General features: G+C 37.6%; 1 protein-coding gene across 1 annotated transcript; it reads left to right on the forward strand.

The window, feature by feature from the left end:
• The first annotated feature begins 6,530 nt into the window (after positions 1 to 6,530).
• LOC127158187 (ribonuclease inhibitor-like) lies at positions 6,531 to 20,488 on the forward strand. Its single transcript, XM_051101339.1, has 4 exons — positions 6,531 to 7,003; positions 17,197 to 17,370; positions 17,694 to 17,855; positions 20,051 to 20,488. Exons 1-4 carry the CDS (start codon positions 6,543 to 6,545, stop codon positions 20,082 to 20,084), a joined length of 831 nt encoding a protein of 276 aa, XP_050957296.1. The 5' UTR covers positions 6,531 to 6,542; the 3' UTR covers positions 20,085 to 20,488.
• Positions 20,489 to 21,647: the final 1,159 nt, after the last annotated feature.

Genomic DNA, 21,647 nt, shown 5'->3' on the forward strand with positions numbered 1-21,647 from the left:
CTGAAGCGGCATAAATGCATTTACACAGGAATTAAAATAGTGGGAAACATACATCTTTTTAAAATAACTACGTTTTTTTTTTTTTAAAAAAAAGCCTGTTGACTTTTGCCGTTATCTATGGTTATTTCGAAGTTGTTGTTTTTTTTTTTTTTTTTTTTAACGATCGTTTCTTATTTATTTGGTTCTACGGTGTTTGCTGATTTTTACTTTGTGTAATTTATTTCTTATTCGTTTTGCTAATAAACTTTCTACGTTTCTTATATTTATTTGGTTTCTTTTATGTAGGCCTAGCCTAAGTTATTTGTTATTTTATATTATGCATATAGCATGTTGTAAGGTATTTGTATTCGTTTTGTTAATAAAAGTTCCATCATTTAATTTATAGTTTAATTTATAGGCTAAGTGAATTGAACATTGTATTTTGTTGTTGCTTGAATTGGATTCAAGCAATTGACACGGAATGCCGCTAATTTAAAAGTGAAAGTAAAATGTGCACTGCGCATTAGCTATATAAAAGCGAAGTAAAGCTAGTGAAAAGAGGGAAATTGAAGATATGTGCAATTGAAGATCGGAGCCAGTTTCCTACTTTCCTCACGACTGAGAAACTTGTTTCTGGTGTAACCAAACAGTTCACTTGCATGCAAAAGCGAGAAAATAACGAGAAAAGAGTCCTCTCTATCAAGACAAGCTGAGAATCATGGGTCGCGACTCGCGAGGATATAGGGCTTAAATTGAAATTAATTTACCCACTATAATAATAAGATAATATAAATAAAATGAAAAAATGAATTGAAAATGAAATCATGATTGGCTCTCACCATGACTGTTTCGCGTTTCATTTACACTGAATCAAAACAGCATTTCGTCGCCTTTGATACTATAGGGACTGAGGCGGGTCAGACCCGGTATAGTGCTTTAATGCGGCATTGCGTCTTTACATTGAATTCTGAGACGACACAGACCCGCTTTAGAGTAGGGATGGGCGATACCTCATATTTTATTTTCGATCCGATACCGATATTTTCAAGCCAAGTATCGTCGATATCAATACCGATACCGATACCTCTAAACTAAACTGATCTTTTAGATTATTAAAAGAATAAAATCAGTAATTATACTTACTTAACATTATATTTGAAAGTCATGTGTTTTAAACATTTCATAAGTGTTTTTTTTTCCCTTTTTTTTTTTTGATAACACTGTCAGAAATAAAATGTACTAAAATTTTGTATTTTAGCTCTTTACTGGGCAGTAACCTCAAAGGTGCACCTTTCTTTACCCCTAAAAGCCAGGGAGCATACTAGTACCATACAAGTACACACATATTAAGGGTAGATAAGGTACAAAGGTGTACCTTGGAGGGTACTTGATGAAAAACAACCATGGTGTTACATAAGTACTAAAATGTATAATAATAATAATAATAATTAGTAGTAGTATTATTATTAGTAGTATTATTAATTATTATTACCATGGTTTTTGCTGCAAATATTATGCTTGAAATAATGTTCCTGTAGTGTTAACCATGGTAAAAGGAAGCAAGCCAAAAGAGAGAGTGTTAACCATGGTAAATTTTTTGTTACTGCAGTTTTACTACAAATACTGTGGTTACTGTAGCAAAACTGTTTGTGTGTGTGTGTGTGTGCGTGTGTGTGTGTGTAAAAAGCTGCCAGGTCAAACTTTAGCACAAGTTGTTTCTTACAGACAGCGATTACAGGATATAATAACCAATCTGAACTTTTAACAACCAGTTTAAATAAATTTACTTACACAAACTAACAGTAAAAACAGCAAGATTGGGAAAATTAACAATTAAAATAACTATTTTCTGTTTTAATATACTTTGAAAAATGTAATTTAAAAAGCATCTGTGACCAAAGCTGAATTTTCAACATCATTACTCCAGTCTTCGGTTTCACATGATCCTTCAGAAATCATTCTAATATACTTTGCTACTCAAGAAACTTTTTTTTTTTAAATAATGCTTTATTATTTCAATGCCATGAGAACAAGAGGAAGAAACATAATTTCCGATTATTATCAATGTTGAATGAAGCGTCAGCAGCGAACACTATCTGTGATTGGTTGGTTCTGACTTTCAGCATTTGCGTGTGTTCCGATGAGCAGGAGAAATAGTTCTATCCTACACAATACTTCTTTAATAGTCTGTTGTTCCTCTTAGAGGCTTATTTTATGCACCAAACTTCTTGTTAAATAAATAAAATTAATGGTTAAAAATGCACTTAGAATCGATATTTTTATGTGAGGATCGATCCTTTCGATACAACGTCAGTATCGAAAGTATCGATATTTCAGGATCGATCCGCCCATCCCTACTTTAGAGCAGCCTTAAATCGGCTGTGTAAAGAGGCCTTAAGATGATTCCATCAGTGGTGGACAAAGTACACAAGCTGAGTACTTGAGTAAAAGTACAGATACGTATAATAAAATATTACTCCAGTAAAAGTAAAAGTGCTCCTCTTTCAATTTTGCTCGAGTGAAAGTACAAAAGTACCCGATTTTTTATGTACTTAAGTAAAAAAGTACTGATAGATTTATTTTGCAATTTTATATAGGCTACTTAATTGAATTTTATATTAGCCCATATATTTTTATAATCCTACTGCTCAAAATACCTGGGATTTTACCAAAAAATACATTTGTGTTGTTGATATGGACTATGTTGATGAGAGTGATGTAGTAATATTCAATGTGAAGCTTACACAGCAATGTACCTGAGAGAAAAGAGATTTGACCAACAAATTTTCCCCAGTAAGAAAAAAGTGTTTTAAAGCTTGTTAACGTTAGTTATACAAAGTTATAGTTATATATGACATGAGAATAAGGCCTGAAGTTAGCAAGAACATTTTAAGGAAAATATAATTATATTTTCATATAAATAAAATTCATATCTGTCTACTCTAGCTGATCCAAACAATATAAAAAATTATACTGTTGCTAAACAATATAAAAACAGACGTCACGTAGCGCTATGCATAGCATTTTAATAAAACTGCTAACGTTACATCAGCGAGGAATATGAACGTGCATAAGTTATTTTATTTAAGCTGTTATTTAAATTTTTCGCTTTGTGTGTCTGAATTCAAGCATTTCAGGGCGCTTAAACAGATCACCTTCTACAGCAGATGTAATTCACAAACAACGGACAGCTTTGACCTAAATATGATTTTCAGTTATAATAATTAATCCTAAAATTCGACATTAGTAACTTACTTTTCGCAGCATCAGTCGCGCGTGCACAAGATCTCCCGGTTCTTATTTGTAAATTCAGTTGATTGGAGACTCGCTCTAAACGGAGTTGTCGACTCGAGAACAGCTGCAATCGGATCAGTCCAATTCGTGAATGAATCATTTGGTGCGATTGGCGAATCAATTTAACCGGTTCATTCAAAAGAATCAGTTTGTTCATGAATCAGACACCGCTTGTGCGTCTCAGAGCAATTAGTTTGTGTTAAACTGGACTAAACAAACTCCCATTTGGCTCATAAAATCTCTTCAAATGAGACTGAAGTATCTCCTATAGTTTTTCTCTGTTCTTTGTGTCATTAGTGTAAGATCAGACTCACATGTGTCCAGCTCTGTGTCTGTGAAGAGTGACCAGTCAAAAGGTGAACCACCAATCTTCAGTGAGAAAAAAACATCATCTACCAAAAGGTATGACATTATAGCATTATGTTTGCTAATTTTGTCACTGTGGTTTTTCTGATAGATGTTGATGGAATTAAAAAACATAAATCACTGAACACAATGTATGGTGACTTTTATTGAACTCTGTCTGGAGCTTCTTTCCAATAATACAATTATACAGGCAGACATTACGAGGAATAAATTGACCATGGACCATGAAAATAGAGTAGATCAAGCAAGCAAACATTTATAGGCATTGAAGAACAAATTCATCTGTATATTAAACCTTAAACAACAATAAAACCTAATAAATTAGACTGAAGTACATTGTGTAATATTGTTTGTTTTGTTTCTCTGTTCTTTGTGTCATTAGTGTAAGATCAGACTCACATGTGTCCAGCTCTGTGTCTGTGAAGAGTGACTGGTCAAAAGATGAACCACCGAACTTCAGTGAGAAAAAAGCATCATCTACCAAAAGGTATTTAATGTTTTTCTTATTGTTGGTTGCATTTGGACTGCTAGAAAATATTTCATTGAATATTTATCATGAATCTATATTATTTAAATATTTTTAAAATAATAATAATAATTTGATGTCTACTATATATTTTGTAAAGCCCATTAATTTTGGTGCACTAACATAACTGCTGCACATTGTATGAAAATACCCATTGTCAGTGTGGTATATATTATTAATTCACCTGCCCCTGTGTTGTTTGCTTTTAGGATGGAAAATATTTAAATAAGAGACCTAATATTTACCTAAATTTATGCTTAAATAGATCCTATACTTTAACAGTGTGAACTTAAACAGCTATTGCTTTCTGTCTTTGTTCAAAAATATTTGCAAATTATTTCTCTAATAGTTTCCCTAAAAATGCAGTACTTCATTTTATTCACTAATAGGGTTCAATATGAGACATTAGATTCAGACGTCCAGACTCACAGGAAACACAAGAATTTCAAAGACAATCTCCTGTGGATCTTCCAGGTAGGAAAACACAATACTTAATTTCAATAATGTTTAAATTTATAACAAACAAATAGTTTACTGAACAACAATATTCAGTAGAAATTTGATTTCTGTTTTATCTTGATCATTTATGTTTACTTTTAGAAACACAGAAAATGTATTTTTCTTTTATTTTAGGATCTTGAAAGCAAAATAATCACATTTCTGAAGAATGAGATGGAAAAAGTTTAAGAAAATATTACAAGAAGAAGACTTACAATACTTTGTGAAGGATTTTATTGAGAACAGATGCCGTATAAAAAAAAGCAGCTCTTGATCTCACACTCTACTTCCTGAGAGAGATGAAGCAAGATGAAGCTGCTGATACTTTAGAAGGTAAGAGACTCGTGATCATCTGTCACATTGTCACTTATAAATGTAATGGAGAAAATAGTAAAACTAAAATGCTAAAAAAAAAAAAAAAAAAAAAAATCTGTTTTTTTTTGTCCCTGTGTTTAGATGAGCTGTTCTTCATTCATCAGCTAAAATGTAGCTTAAAGGAAAAGTATCAATGTGTGTTTGAAGGAATTGCAAAGCAAGGTGACTCTACACTTCTGAATAACATCTACACAGATCTCTATATCACTCAGGGTTGTAGTGAACAGGTCAATACTGAACATGAGGTAAGACAGATTGAAGTTGCTTCCAGGCGTCATGAATCACAAGAAATACAGGTTGAATGCAAAAATTTGTTTGAAGCACCTGAACAAGACAAGCAGATCAGAACTGTACTGACAAAAGGAGTTGCTGGCATCGGAAAATCAGTCTCTGTACAGAAGTTTGTTCTGGATTGGGCTGAAGGAAAAGAAAATCAAGATATCAGCTTCATATTTCCTCTTCCATTTAGAGAGATGAACTTAAAGGAGAAAGAAAAACTAAGTTTGATGGACCTTATAACTCAGTTTTTCCCTGAGACAAAAGGACTGAACCTTACAAGAAGGAACCAAAAGTCCTGTTCATTCTTGATGGTTTGGATGAATGTCGTCTTCCTTTAAACTTTGATGAAAATGAGACATTGCATGATGTTTCATCACCAGCCTCTCTGGATGTTCTCCTAACAAACCTCATCAAGGGAAATCTGCTTCCTTCTGCTCTCATCTGGATCACCACCAGACCAGCAGCTGCCAGTAAGATTCCTCCTGACTGTATCGACCGGCTGACAGAGATACGAGGATTCAATGATGCACAAAAGGAGGAGTACTTCAGAAAAAGATTCACAGATGAGAATCTGGCCAAAGAAATCATTGATCATGTTAAACAATCAAAGAGTCTCTTTATCATGTGCCACATCCCAGTCTTCTGCTGGATTTCAGCCACTGTTCTCCAGAACATTTTAGAGGAGAAAAAAAATAATGATGTGAAAAATAATCAGGCTGATGACGCCTCCAAAAAACTGCAGGAATCAAATACTGAAGACACTCCAAAGACTCTGACACAAATGTACGCACACTTTCTCAGATTTCAGATCCTGCAGAGCAGACGAAAGTATGATGGAGAATATACACCAGATGTTTCCTGGGATAAAGATGCCATCCTTTCACTGGGGAAACTGGCATTTCATCAGCTGGAAAGAAACAATGTGATCTTCTATGACACAGATCTGAAAGATTGTGGTATTGATGTCTATAAGGCATCAGTGTATTCAGGCATGTGTACCCAGATCTTTAAGGAGGAAACAGGGATTGTTCTTGGTACCATGTACTGCTTCGTTCACTTGAGCATTCAAGAGTTTATTGCAGCCCTTTATGCTCATCTGTTTCTAGACATCAACAAGAAATGTGTGTTTGATCAAGACTTTGTTCATGTTTGATTTCACAAGACAGAACAAGGAAAACATGAAAGTCCTTGCTTCCTTCCCAGACTGTCAAGTCCAAAAAAAACCATGATTGATTTGCTCAAGACTGCAGTGGACAAGGCACTAGAGAGTGATAATGGACACCTGGATCTTTTTCTTCGATTCCTCCTTGGTTTGTCACTCCAGTCCAATCAGCGACTCTTACAGGGTCTGTTGACACAGCAGGATGGAAATGACCAAATCAAAAAGGAAATAGTTCAGTACATCAAGCAGAAATGTGAAGCTAATCTGTCTCCAGAGAGATCCATCAATCTGTTCTACTGTCTGAATGAACTGAACGACCAAACTCTGGTAAAAGACATTCAGACCCACCTTAGCAAAGGAAGTCTCTCATCTGCTGATCTTTCACCTGCCCAGTGGTCTGCTTTGGCCTTTGTGTTGTTGACATCAGAGGAGGAGCTGGAGGAGTTTGAGCTTCAGAAATTCAAGAAATCAGACGAGTGTCTCATTAGATTATTGGCAGTCATCAAAACCTCCAAAAGAGCTCTGTAAGTTAATATTTTTTGCTTTAATCTGAAAAAAAAAAAAAAAAAAAAAAAAAAAAACATCTATATAGGGTTCCCATGCACCCTGAAAAAGCTTGCAAATTAATTACTGATTTTGTAGTCCTGGAAAATGCATGGGAAATTAGAGAAATATAAAATGTAATGGAAAATCTGGAAAATGATAAAACAAATGTTCTTGTGTTTTTCTTTAGATGAGAATGAAGTGTTTTGTTCTTCTTGAAACATGTTAGTAGCAGAAAGTGCTTTGTTCAGGGATGCTGAGGTTTGACATTTTAAATGATGATGTTTAGTCCATCAAATTTCCACTCAAATGTTTGTAGTAAATGCCAACAGATAATCAGCTAGTGATTGTGATTTATTTTAATGTATAATTCCAGCCTTTCTGCAGTACCAGTAGTACCAAATACTGGGTCAATGTGGTACCCGTTAATAGGCAGCTGCTTTCAAACATTCCTGTGTATATATATATATTTTTTTGTCAGCACTCTGTAAAGAGCATTGTGTTTTTACAACATGTTTTTACAGCATTGTGCATTGTAGCCAGTGTTGAGAACCTGATCACAATGGTTAAGGTGTTTAATCAGAATCGCTCAGTAATGCTTTTCCTTGAAACCATGGAACTAGCACTTTCAAATGTATAATTCATTGTAATTATAGGCAAGTTTATTTATATAGCACATTTCATACACAAAGATCATTCAAAATGCTTTGCTCGAATCGTAATCGTAAAGGGACATTAATTTGCAAGGCAGAATCAGAATCAAAACTCATGTAATTTGTTAACAATAGTTTATTAATGAAGGACTAACACATAACTAATCTAAACAAACAAACATGAAGTCACTCATACATGGGGGAATGTTCAGTGAGAAGCAGTTAGAGAGAGACAAGGAAATGAAGCTATGAAAAGAGTCCGTTAACCACCTGCTGTGAAACCATCAGTGCTGTCTACAGCTTACACTAAACTTCTGTTTGTTCAGTTAAGTGTACGATACTTGCATTGCCTTGGTCGTCGAACAAGTGTCCAAATGCAGTCTCTGGTGAAGGTCTTGATGGTTTGGAGAAGTGGTGGTTTTGGAATTTGCAATCACGTTCTTCCGGGTCTGAAGAGTGATGAATTCCAAAGATGTCCTGACTCATTGGTGACTGGGAGTGTCTTCCCATGTGAAAATTGAAGAAGCACCAAGAGCTGAGGGGGACTCAGCTGAAGTCCTGTGATCTTTGGGGAATGGAAAGACAAGGCTGCAAGGCCTGGCGCACATTTAGGGAAGTCCTGAGGAGTTCTAGCTCATCATCTTAGGTTCTCCAAGAACCACTGACTGGCTGATGCGAGTCATGAAGATGAATTCCAGGTTTGAGTGGAACTGTCTGGCTCTCTGTGGTCGAGAGCCACAGCTCTGTATGTTGGGCCTGTCGGGCCCGCCGGGCACGCCCTGTGCCGGCTCAGGCTCCCCGTGGGTTCCTCCACACGGGCAGCAATCGGAAGATGTTGCAGACGAGTGAAGAGAGTGAAGAAGAAGGAAGAACTAGGGAGGCGGTCAACCGTTTGCCTTTAAGCTCTCTGGAGGCTGCGCCTCCAGGAGGTCCACGAACCAATGGTAACTTTCACCTTTGGAGGGAAAGTTTACGACTCTTTGTCTGTGAGCATGGTATTTTTGCATATGTAATTCGATTGGGTGTTGATGCAAAACCTACTAAGGTTTCTTAAAACACTAGTATGTTGCAGGGGTATCAACATCTAATTTACACCATCTTTTAGATCATCAAAATATGAATTAAAAGAGTCTAAACGTGACATAGATGGGCTGTATGACTAGTCATCTATCATATTGCATGCATAAAACAGTAGAAAGACAAATACGAATACAACAGACAAAAATTAAAATACAATGCAGTAATACTGTACACAATGACCTGGGCTATGTGTGATAGGAAGGTCAAAGAAAGGTCTGTCTGTGAATGAATAGGAAAGAGTCTATCTCTATAGAAATTGTGTCTTTCCTATGGCAAATGTAGCATGGGCAGATGTGCATTCCTTGAAGCAATAAAACCTGTGGTATCAGATCGTTGTCCTGGCAACAGCCCTTTTGGGGTGTTAGTTGCTTTGGGGGGGTTTGTCTCCAGAGCTCCAGCATGTAGCTGGCCTGTTGTGTTTAAAGACTATTTGTTAAATGTAACAATTAATGTATGTCTGATTGGCCAGACACTACAATAATAATAATAAAAACAATTATTCACAAAGAGGCAGTAAAATAATCATAAAAACAATAATCACAGCAATAAAACAAAAATAAATACAACTTTTAAAATGATTTAAAAATAAATTTAAAATAAAATTTAAGACCGTTAAAAATGGAAAAAGATTATACATAGTGCAATCAGTTCGGACATAGCACAGTGCTCATTCAGTAAATGCACAGCTAAACAGATGAGTTTTGAGTCTAGATTTAAATGTAGTAAATGTTTTAGCCTCCCAGAGGCTTAATCAGTGATTAATGTCACCTGTTGCCCAGCCAGCGATTGCACTTACAGCAAAGCCAGCAGGGGGCAATAAACAGGCGTAACACCTCCCCCACAAAAATATTCCCCAAAGGAATACAATATATAAAAAAGGGGGGGAAAAAAAAAATTCTTCTTCGCCAGATCCCGATTCACTTCCACTTCAATTTCCGCTTCCTGGGCCCTAGGAAACAGGATAGAAAGAGGAACGAATAGGGAAAAGTAAACAAAACTCATGCTCGAGATAGGGCATCCGCAATTATATTATCACTGCCCCGGATGTGTTTAATGTCAAGTGTGAATGGTTGCAGGATGAGACTCCATCTCATTATTCTTTGATTACGATTCTTCATCCGATGTAAAAACACTAGAGGATTATGGTCCGTGTAAACAATAATGGGACTGGCGGACGATCCCAAGTAGACTTCGAAATGTTGCACAGCCAGAACAAGGGCAAGTGCTTCCTTCTCTACAACAGAATAAACCCTCTGATGAGAATTGAACTTTTTTGAAAAATAACAAATTGGATGCTCTATGCCTTCCTGGCTCTTCTGCAGGAGTACAGCCCCAACTCCCGTTTCGCTGGCATCTACAGCCAAGCAAAAAGGTTGGGAAAAGTCTGGTGCAACAAGCACAGGAGCGCTAGCCAACAAGGCTTTTGCTCCATCAAAGGCCTGCTGAGAAACGGTGGTCCATTCAAAAGGCACTTTGGTACTTATAAGGTCGGTCAGGGGTGCTACAATGGATGCAAAATTTGGACAAAAACCACGATAATAACCAGCCATTCCCAGAAACCTACGCAATTCTCGACGATTTGCAGGTACTGGGAAGGCACAAATGGATTCAATCTTGGCTTCAGTTGGTCGAACCTGTCCATTACCCACTACTTTACCTAAATAAGTAACAGTAGCTTTCCCAAACTCACATTTTGCCAGATTTAAAGTTAAAGAAGCCTCAGTCAAACGGACAAATAATTCCCTGATTGTAACTAGATGATCTGCCCAAGACGAGCTATACAAAATCACGTCATCCAAATAGGCCTCACAGCCAGATAATCCAGACAACACCCTATTTACAAGGCGCTGAAAAGTAGCGGGGGCATTTCGGACCCCAAACGGCATGACCCGATACTGGAGAAAGTCATCAGGTGTCACGAATGCTGACAGTTCCTTGGCCTTAGCAGTCAATGGAACCTGCCAGTATCCTTTTAAAAGGTCAAATTTACTTACGAACTTTGCTGACCCCACTCTATCCACACAATCATCTATGCGGGGTAAAGGGTAACAGTCAGGCTTTGTGACAGAATTCAATTTACGATAATCAGTACAAAACCTGTAGGATCCATCTGGTTTATTTACTAGGAGACAAGGAGAACTCCAAGCACTGAAACTGGCCTCAGCCAAGTTATTATTTAACAAGTAAGCAACCTCCTTTTTCAACAACTCCCGTTTCATTGGGTTTACCCTATACGCATGTTGCTTGATTGGAAGCGCATCGCCCACATCAATGTCGTGTTCAATCATTGTCGTGCAACTAGGCACATCAGAAAACAAGTGAGGAAAAGACTCTACCAACTGCAGCACGTCGCTTCTCTCCAATGAGGAGAGATATGGTAAATGATGGACCAATTTCGTCAACATCTCAGAATTATTCATCCGTCCTTCAATAATACCTCGAGAAGGAAAACGAACCCCATCGTTCCCAACATGATCGGAGGAAGAAATCTTCTGAGAGGAAGTCTCATTCTCAGTAGACTGTAAAGAGTCACCAGTCACAGTGTTTATTAACACAACAGAAGATGTGGGAGGAAAATAGGGTTTTAAAAGATTTATGTGACAAACCCGTACTCCTTTACGTCGTTCTGGTGTTTTCAGAAGATAATTCTGTCCAGAAAGGCATTTCAATACAGGATAAGGTCCTGCAAAACGAGCTTGAAAAGGGTTACTTACAAGAGGTAACAAAGCCAACACTTGGTCCCCAACCTGGAAAGTCCGAGACACCGCTCGTCGATTAAATAACCTTTCCATCTTGTTCTGTGCCTTGCCCAGCTTCCTCTGGGCAATTGCTCGAGCCTCATACAGCCGACACCTGAAACCACTAACATAATCCAGAACATTTTGGGAGGATTCTGGAGAGATCCACTTATCAGCAAGAGCAGCAATGGGACCACGAACTTCATGTCCAAATACCAATTCATTTGGGCTAAATCCCATGCTCTCTTGAATAACCTCTCGAACACCCAAAAGCAACCAAGGTAGCCCTTCTTCCCAATCAGACCCATGCTCCACACAATATGAACGCAATAATGACTTCAGGGTCTGATGGAACCTCTCCAGGGCCCCCTGGCTTTTAGGATGATGTGTGCTGGAAATGTTGTGACTGATTTTTAACTGTCGTAAAGCCTTGGCGAACAGACGACTCATGAAATTAGAGCCCTGGTCCGTTTGAATCACTCTGGGGATGCCGAATGTCGACATAAAGTCAGTCAAACTTTTGAGTACAGACTTGGTAGTGATAGACCTAACAGGATATACAGCTGGAAATCGAGTTGACAAACACATAACTGTAAGTAAATATTGACGACCAGCCTTAGATCGAGGTAAAGGACCTACACAATCAACCAGCAAATACTCAAATGATTTTGACATAGCTGGAATAGGTTGGAGAGGGGCCACAGGAATTTTCTGGTTCGGTTTACCAGTAAGTTGGCACACATGACAAGATCGAATAAACTTTGCCACATCTCTTTTTAATCCGGGCCAATAAAATCTACGCTGTATTCGATCATATGTTTTCCTCACTCCCATATGCCCAGCCAATCCATCATGAGCTAGACTAAGTACAGACTGTCTGAACATCAAAGGAACTACCACCTGAACATAAAACTTAGTAGTGGGTTCAGTTTTACTGATCCACCGTCTAAGCAACAAGCCCCCTTTAAGAAAATAACAAGAGGGTAGCTCAGTCGCAACATCTCTCTCAGTACCCACCATGGAAAACAAAGATTTAAGAGTTACATCTGCGAGTTGTTCTTGGATCAAAGTCTCCCGAGAAACATGGAAGAGGGAGGACAAAAGATCATTTGTTGCTTCTTTCTCATGTGAGATAGACTCTTCAGAAAACAAACCAGATGATTCTAAGATGGGATTGTCTAAAGTCCTACCCAGGGAATCACCTTCACCATCCCCACCATGAGACTGACGTGTTGAAGCAAGTCCACTCTCATTTACATTATCAGAATGTTCCGGTAAGATCTGTCCCATGTTAACCCCACCATCGGAAGGTAATAAATTGAGACCATCTTCACAGAACCTATCAACTTTAAACTGTTTTTCCATGGCTCGGGTGACAGCGCAGGAAGGAAACACATGGGGAAATTTTTGACCACATTCATCAAGAACATTGGCCAGCACAGGTGAGGAGACCACTATAGTAGAGGGCACAGATTTCGATGTCCCCCAAACATTACCCTGAGCAAGATCGTTCCCTAAAATGAAAGAAACGCCTGGAACAGGAAGGGAAGATCGTACTCCAACAATTACATCACCATTTACAAGATCAGATTGGAGATGTACCTTATGCAAGGGAACTTTTAGAAAGGTCATCTCAATACCTCTAATTAAGACATCCTTCCCTGTTGCAGTCAGATCTGAGAGGGGAAGAACTCCCTCTAACAAAAAAGATTGGGAGGCTCCCGTATCCCTCAAGATCTTCACAGGAACTCCTTCCTCCTTTCTTGTCTGAAGAAGTGTTTTGACTCACGGGGTGGACATTTGAAGCAACACCCAATGTTGTCACTGGAGGGGTCCACCGATTTCGAAAAGACCTTTTACTTTGATCATTTGACCCTCTTCCAGGAAAAGAAACTCTGTGAGTCAAAGCAAATTCATCAGCCAATACAGCCGCATCAGCCAAAGTAAGGGCCTTTTGTTCATTTAGGTAAGTAGAGACAGATCCAGGTAGACAGTTTTTAAACTCCTCTACTAGAATTAACTCCCTTAACTGATTCAAGGTTTCTACTTGTTGAGACTGACACCACCTTGTAAACATAATCTCTTTTTCCCTGGCAAACTCCACATAAGTTTGTTTTTCAAATTTTTTATAACCCCGAAATCTTTGGCGATAAGCCTCAGGTACTAGTTCATATGCTCTTAAAATAGCCGTTTTAACCTTTTTAAAATCTGCACTCTCCTCCTCAGAAAGGGTCGCAAACACCTCCTGGGCTTTCCCTGTCAGAACACACTGTAAAAGCAATGTCCAGACCTCCACTGGCCATTTTAAAGAACCAGCAACTCTTTCAAAATGAGCAAAATACCGGTCTACATCACGTTCACAAAATGGGGGAACCATTTTGAGATTTCGACCAACATCAAAGGAAGACTGCGCAACTTGAATGGGCTTAGCAGCTTCAGTTTTCTTAGCTTCCAATTCAAGTTCTAACTTCCTCATCTCATATTGTCTCTGCTCACGTTCACTCTCACGTGCATACTCTAGCTTTTTCAACTCAAACTGTGTACGCTCATGCTCTAACTCAAACTCTAATTTTTTTAACTGAAACCGTTTTTCCCATTCCCTATCTTTTAAAGCCTGTGCACTTTCAAAAGATAATCTCTCAGTTTCAAATTGTGTTTGCTTTTCTTTTGACCCCAAATCTCCCTCCATTTGTGGGAACTCTATTCTAACAGAGCCAACCTCCTTTTCTGTAACAAGAACTCCTTTAGCTATCAACTGGCTTTTAACAGCCCTCAACATATCCTCTTTGCGCTTTTTATCATTGCTAGTCAACACCAAATCATGACTCTCTGCAAGTTCTAAAAGTTGTTCTTTGGTGCACCGATCTAAAAACTTTTCAGAAAGTTCAACACTAAACTCCCCAATGGAAGTCATTTTAAACTAGCAACTACTTAACCCCACAATGAATATTTAATATGCCAATACAGACATACTATATCACACAATCTAGCTTACCAGCCTACTATAAGGTTAAGATCAAGGCAAACTAACTACCAGTTCTTATTACTCAGATCAATCAAACAGGTCGTACAATTACTGCTTTAACACAATTAAATTTCTTTTTGTTATAGGGACAATGAAGCACTACTAATTCATAAGAGGATTTATTACATCATATACAAGCCATCGATATAAAGCTAACGGTAAACAACAACCGTTCACTATCGATCGGCCATGCAACTTCTCAAACATATTCCTCCTATTGTCTACAATTACTATTGTCCCTAAACTCAAAAGGATGCCTGTTAGCTAAATCTATTTTAGCCTATACAAGCAACCATGTACTTCCCGTTTAACAATAACAACAGTAACCCCTAATACTCACACGCAAACACAAAACAACGCTCTCTTTATCAAATTTAATAAAAGAGAAAATTCGGGGGAAAAATACTCACCGGGATTTCCATTGGCTTTTCATCTCCGATATACCTGATCATCACCAAACTAACCTCTCTAGTCTTCAAAGGACTGCCGGGCTCGAGGCAACTTGAAACGCTGAACCTCGTAACAGCCGTTCTCCAAATGAGTTCAGCTGCGCGAGAAGCGTACCCCGACCCGGGATTTCCTTCCAAAAACCCCCCAAAACAAAAGAAGGGAAAAAAAAAAAAAATCAACAAAACAACAAACAGTGTTCCGATGGAAAGACCGCTCACACGCAGCCCAGCTGAAACACTCTAACTAACCGGAGTGAAAGCCAGTTCTCAAAGGAAATCCCAAAGAGAGAAAAAAAAAAAAAAATATATATATATATATACACATACAACGACGAACTCAAAATCCCGGACGAGCCCCCAATTTTATGTTACGGCTGGCTCGTGAGCCGCAACACAAAATAGGCACAACACCACATTTTGGGAAAAACTCCATTTATTTGCCAAAATGATGAAAAAGATACATAACAAACTAGACGTCTAGGGGTGTAAAATAAAATTATACACGCGCGAGTATGTAATGGGAAAACTAAGAAAAGGGGGAGAAAAAAACACAAGCAAACGCAACACCTGAGAGAGAAAAAGCAAAAGACATACCAGGCTTTTATGCATCGTGACTCTCCCAGAGGCTTAATCAGTGATTAATGTCACCTGTTGCCCAGCCAGCGATTGCACTTACAGCAAAGCCAGCAGGGGGCAATAAACAGGCGTAACACCTCCCCCACAAAAATATTCCCCAAAGGAATACAATATATAAAAAAGGGGGGGAAAAAAAAAATTCTTCTTCGCCAGATCCCGATTCACTTCCACTTCAATTTCCGCTTCCTGGGCCCTAGGAAACAGGATAGAAAGAGGAACGAATAGGGAAAAGTAAACAAAACTCATGCTCGAGATAGGGCATCCGCAATTATATTATCACTGCCCCGGATGTGTTTAATGTCAAGTGTGAATGGTTGCAGGATGAGACTCCATCTCATTATTCTTTGATTACGATTCTTCATCCGATGTAAAAACACTAGAGGATTATGGTCCGTGTAAACAATAATGGGACTGGCGGACGATCCCAAGTAGACTTCGAAATGTTGCCCAGCCAGTGATTGCACTTACAGCAAAGCCAGCAGGGGGCAATAAACAGGCGTAACACTCACAACAACATCTCTTCTCTCCTCTGATGATGAAGGAAAATCTGTCAATCACTGGAGATCAAAATAATAACAAATGACAGCAATGCAATTAATGAATGGACCAAATTAAATCCAGCCATACATTTTTTATTTATTTATTTATTTAATTTTTTTTGCATTCACTCAGACATACTGTACAAAAAAAAAGACGGTTGCAAAAAAGTGTTTATTGATGATAAAGTACTTTTAAAATGTCTTTAGGTAAATTGTAATTCAGAAACAGAATTGTCTTGATTTCTCACATTTCACTGAGCCAGAGAGAGACGCGCGCTGCGCTTGTCATATAATCACAATTGTGCAGTGTTTTCAACGACTTAACGTTTATTTTAGGTTTCAGACATTCAAATACACATAAGTACTAGTAAAACAATACATTTAGAGTTTGTAAAATACACACGGATGTCTATGGAAGCAGCAATAACAATCCACTCAAGTATAATTTGCCGACGTGTTTGATTTATATCAGATACACATAATGTAAGTAATGATATAATTCACTCCATTCCTTTCCCAGTTCACCAGACACTTATTTGCATTTATTTCGGGAGTAACTGGTGAATTTATGTGCTGTAAATCCGGGTGACAGGACTCAACGCGAACAAACATGGCGGCGCCCATCTCACGATATAGATCACGATCCAGATCATTTATAAATGTGTTAAAACGGCAAAATACACTCACTCACACGTATTCGTGAATCGGAATATCAGTTGAAGACATGGTAAGCAAGTGTGTTAATATTTTGAATAAAAAAGGAAAAACGAAATAAAAGCGATATGTCATACAGCGCTATAGTGGCTGCGGTGTGTCACGTGGCAATCATGACGCGTCGCCATGGAAACAATAAAGCGAACGTTATAAAATGACGGTCGCCTAAAAAAAACTCACTCTGGGAGGGTCAGATAAAATATTTTAAACTCACCAGTGAAAGGGTTAAACTTTTGGCAGTGTTTTAATTATTACACTGTATGGTGTTAACACATGATGAATTAACTCACATGAACTTGACACTTGTCTGATTCATTGTCTTTTCTCTTTCTGTTTTCAGTCTGTGTAATTGCAGTATTACAGAGAAACAGTGTCTCATCCTGACTTTAGCTCTGAAATCAAACCCATCACACCTGAGAGAACTGAACCTGACAGGGAATAAACTAGGAGACTCTGGAGTGAAAAACCTCAGTGATCTACTGATGAACACACAATTCAAGCTGGAGAAACTAGAGTTAGTATCATTATACTGTACAGCAGTGACAGTGTTATTAGTTTACTGTTCAGTTTATTTTAAGTTTTTGTGTGTATTTGTGACTTTACACTCAAAAATTATTTTTGGCTCTTGTTCATTTTAATTGAAATGAGCTAAAGTAACACGTTTTTGAACATTCACATAGAAGAATCAAAATGATTAAAATCACTTCAACAGTTTAAACCAAAACACTTTATACTCAAAATCTCATGATGAGTCTGAGTTCACATTATATTTGTGAAAAATTCTTCTCCTTAATGATTTGTTTGTAAGATGATCTTCCTCTGTTTGTCTCTTTCTAGTCTTCATTACTGTGGAATTACAGATGTTTCTTCTTTAACTCAGTCTTTGACAAACACAAAAGCACTGCAGTTTCTAAAAGAGCTTGATCTGAGTTTTAATAAGATTGGAGACTCAAAGCAGCAGCTCATTGATGTGCTACGAGACTCAAACTGTAAACTGAGGTGAGTAAACTTCACTTTCTGATATTAAAGAGATTCATTTACCTCTAATATGTGAACAAATATATACTTTCAAATATTTGTGAAAAGAGTTTATCAAATTATCATCAAGCTTTATTTCAAAGGGTTTGTGTCAGAATGAAATGTAAAGTTGATAAAAATGTTGAACACAAAGGAGGAAAGAGAACAAAAGCACACTGTCAGAGCTTTATACAACAACACCTGCTTTATTAATGACATCAGTAATAGTGAATCATTACAGTTTGAAATAGATTTGGTCAGATTGTAGGAAAACGCTGGTAAAATCAGTGCAGATTCCAGCTTCAGCTCACAGCCGTCCAGCATCACATGATCAATGTCTCTGTCTCTTGTGTTTTTAACTTTAACAAGCAACACGTCACATTACTTATGTAAGGTTTAATCAGGGTGCGAATTCCCTCCACCTCTAGTCTAAATATCTCTACCTCTGCTGAATTATTTTTATCCCCGGACAAAATTTACACCCCGCAAAGTCTGCAAAAAAATTAAATGACAAAATAAGTAAACATGCAAAGTGTCAGTCCCATGTGAAATGCATAGTAATTTTGCAGAGTAAACAAGAGATGGCAATTGAAAAAGCAGTGCAGCGCTGTGGAGAAAACATAATGAGAAGAGTTTAAAAGCGACTGAGAATTGCATGTGAACAGTTTATATGATCCACCAAAACAACCTCTCATTTAAAATCCAGCCACGGCTGATAGAACTGCAACAACTCAACGGTGTAAACCTGGAAAACATGCTTCATTCTGACAAGGCTTGTCCTAATATGCTCATGTTTACTGGAGAAACAATGACAGCTCAGTTAGTGCTGCCTGTCCTCGTCCTTTACGTCTGTGACAGCTGTTCAAACTCTTCTAAAGTGAAGACCAAGCATGATCTGCCATGGAGAGGGCCTGGTGTAGAGGCATTGAAGTCAAAATGACACAGTGAGATGTCACAGGGGTCAGTGCTGATTTTGAGTACACTGCGGTCCATGAGACAAGCTGATGGTGTGAATGCAAAAATGCATGAATGATGAATTTGAACGTTTCCACATGTTCAAGGGTGGAAAAGTGTCTCAATCAAGTGACACAGACCATCTAAAGGCAGAAGTATTAGGTGAATGATTTTTGGTTTCTCTGACCTGAGCGCAGGCTGGATGACGACAGAATTATTTCTGCTGCAGCTGCTCTAACTCGGTCAAATTGTCCATCCGATAAAGACTAGCACATCCTATTTAGTGATGACAACTTTTCACGATACACAAGACTCTTGCTGTTGAGGCCACATCAAGTCCCAAACGCCTCAAGGAATTCCACCAATTTAAATGTCATGGTGTCATCAGAGAGAATCTGCACAACGTGCTCACTACTGTCTCCACACTAACAATTTTAACAGCCGAGTGTAAACGAGAATTGAGTGCAATGAATTATATTTATACACCATGCATATACATCGATGGTAGAAACAGAATAAACGTCTCCACACTGAACAGCCTACTGTTTATTTCAGTAAATGGAGCAGGGGTCTCATTCCCTGATGATCCTTGCACCGGAAAGTAGAAAAAAAAACACAGAAGTGTGTCATCAAAGCAGAGTGTTTAGTCTGACAAATAAGCATAAACAAAAAATATTTGTTGTAGCCATTTAAGAAAGTGTTTTTATTTTATTTGTTTAAATATTATTTGTTTGTGTTTTCTTTAGTTTAATTTGTTAATTAAGAAAGAAACTTGTAAGTGTCATAAAATTGGCCGGCAGTACACCGGAAGAAAGGGAGTGGGACAGATATAATTTTTTGGCTTGATGTTTTGGTCGACTGTTTGTTTTGGTAATGGACATTATCAAGTGCACTCATTCAACCCCACAATGCACAGCAATAACGAGTGTACAACTGATAGAGTAATTAGGTTATACATAATTTCCATGACAGAGTTGAAGATAAATCAATTTCATACTGGAGCTGACACAAACAATGGAATTTTCGTTCTTAATATTATTAATATTAAATTATACTATTTTATAATTACATATTCAGAATCAGGTAGAGTCAGTAATTAATCTCATTACAGGATTTTAATGTAACATTTTACTCAATTAAAAAAAATGTGATTGAAATATAGTAACTAAATTGTACTTCGTTACACTGAACTCTGATATCTTCTCTTCTGTTCCACCTTACAGTGTAGATAGAGATGATAACTGCTGTATATTATAATTTGAAGTTGTCTTGAGAGGAGCAGTAAACATCAGGTGAGGATCCACAGAAGAGCTTCACTACTGTGTCTATGAGGAGAAAGAAATGTGTGATAAATGTGTGAATGTGATCCATACAGGTGAAGAGACTCAGACTTTACAATCAAATAATGCAGCATGTGTGTTAGAAACATGTGATATTGAATGATTAATGTTGCTTTAGTATTCAAGTGATCATTTTGTTTAATTTAAAGCTGGAACAGAGGAGGAAGAAGCTCAGATGAGTCTGTCTGGCTCTTCAGTTTAGTAATATTTGTATTAAAATCATCCATAATGATTCAAATGTTTCTAATCATAAATGCAGCACTTAAATGTATGAAAAGAAATTATAAAACCAATCTGTGTGACATTTCCATGTTACTTAACACATTTGTTATATACGGAGCCCCTTAAGGGACATGGTGGTGAAAAAAATAAGAGTGAGTGAAAAAAATTCAGGGTGGGAGGAAAAATATTTTTCAGATTTTTTTGCGTTCCCTCGCAAAACCGGTTGGGTTCGGACAACTCAGCTCACTATGTTCACAACGGAGCGGTTCATATAAGTTTTATACTGAACTTGAACTCAAGTGGCCTATTATAGAAATACAGTCATTTAGTTGCTTATAGTTTCAGGCACGATTTGGGAAAATCCTAAAACACTTAATGTGGATTAATGTACTAAAACAGTGACAGTGGAGGCCCAATTCGGTATTAATAAATGCTATTCATACTAATAAAAATGTTAATATTAATACCCTTAGCATTACTCTGAATAAAGCAGTCATAAATGCAACTTGCTAATGTCTTTTCTCCCCACAGAAAACCTTTAGGATACAGAAAACGCTTAAGGGAAGCTAATGGACGAATTAAGACGGTATTTGTAGTTACAATGGTTTAAGTATAGTAACCATGGTTAATTTGTTTGCTGCTTGTTTAAAAAAAAATACAAAAATAATACGTTTTTGAAAGAAAAAATATAAAACAAATAAGTCACGCAGGGGCGTAGATTTAGGGTGGACGGAGGGGATGTGTCCCCACCAATATCCTCCGACCATTGAAATGTCCCCACCAATAATTTAATCCATTTAAAAAAAAATAAAAATCGTGCTGTCAACATTAACCTAGACACGCAGAAAGGGATAAATCACGTTCTCTCCTTGAGTCCTCCCGCCCCCAAAACACATATGAACATGTTGATTGGCTGTGCCTTTCCCTGCTATCATGTAAGAGGCTATGACTGCGTTCAGATACAAGCAGCGCCAAATGCAGTGAAATAAACTAAAAGAAATAATTTAAAACTGAAAGTATGGGCTCACGTATCGCTCTCCTTCAGCACAAATCCAAATGTTTAAATTTTCGCAATGTATTTGCAGCTAAACCATTAAATTAACCGGGTTTTGTACGTTCCAATATCGACATGAAAAAATCATAGTGAACAAAAATGTGCCGCAGTGGATTGGACCGGTGCACAGACTAATACAGACTATTTAAACTGACTAGTGTAAGTTTGTATCTGTTTGGGTGATTCTGTGTATTATTTTAATAA

Source organism: Labeo rohita, unplaced genomic scaffold (assembly GCF_022985175.1).
Source record: "Labeo rohita strain BAU-BD-2019 unplaced genomic scaffold, IGBB_LRoh.1.0 scaffold_138, whole genome shotgun sequence".
Classification (NCBI taxonomy): Eukaryota; Metazoa; Chordata; class Actinopteri; order Cypriniformes; family Cyprinidae; genus Labeo; species Labeo rohita.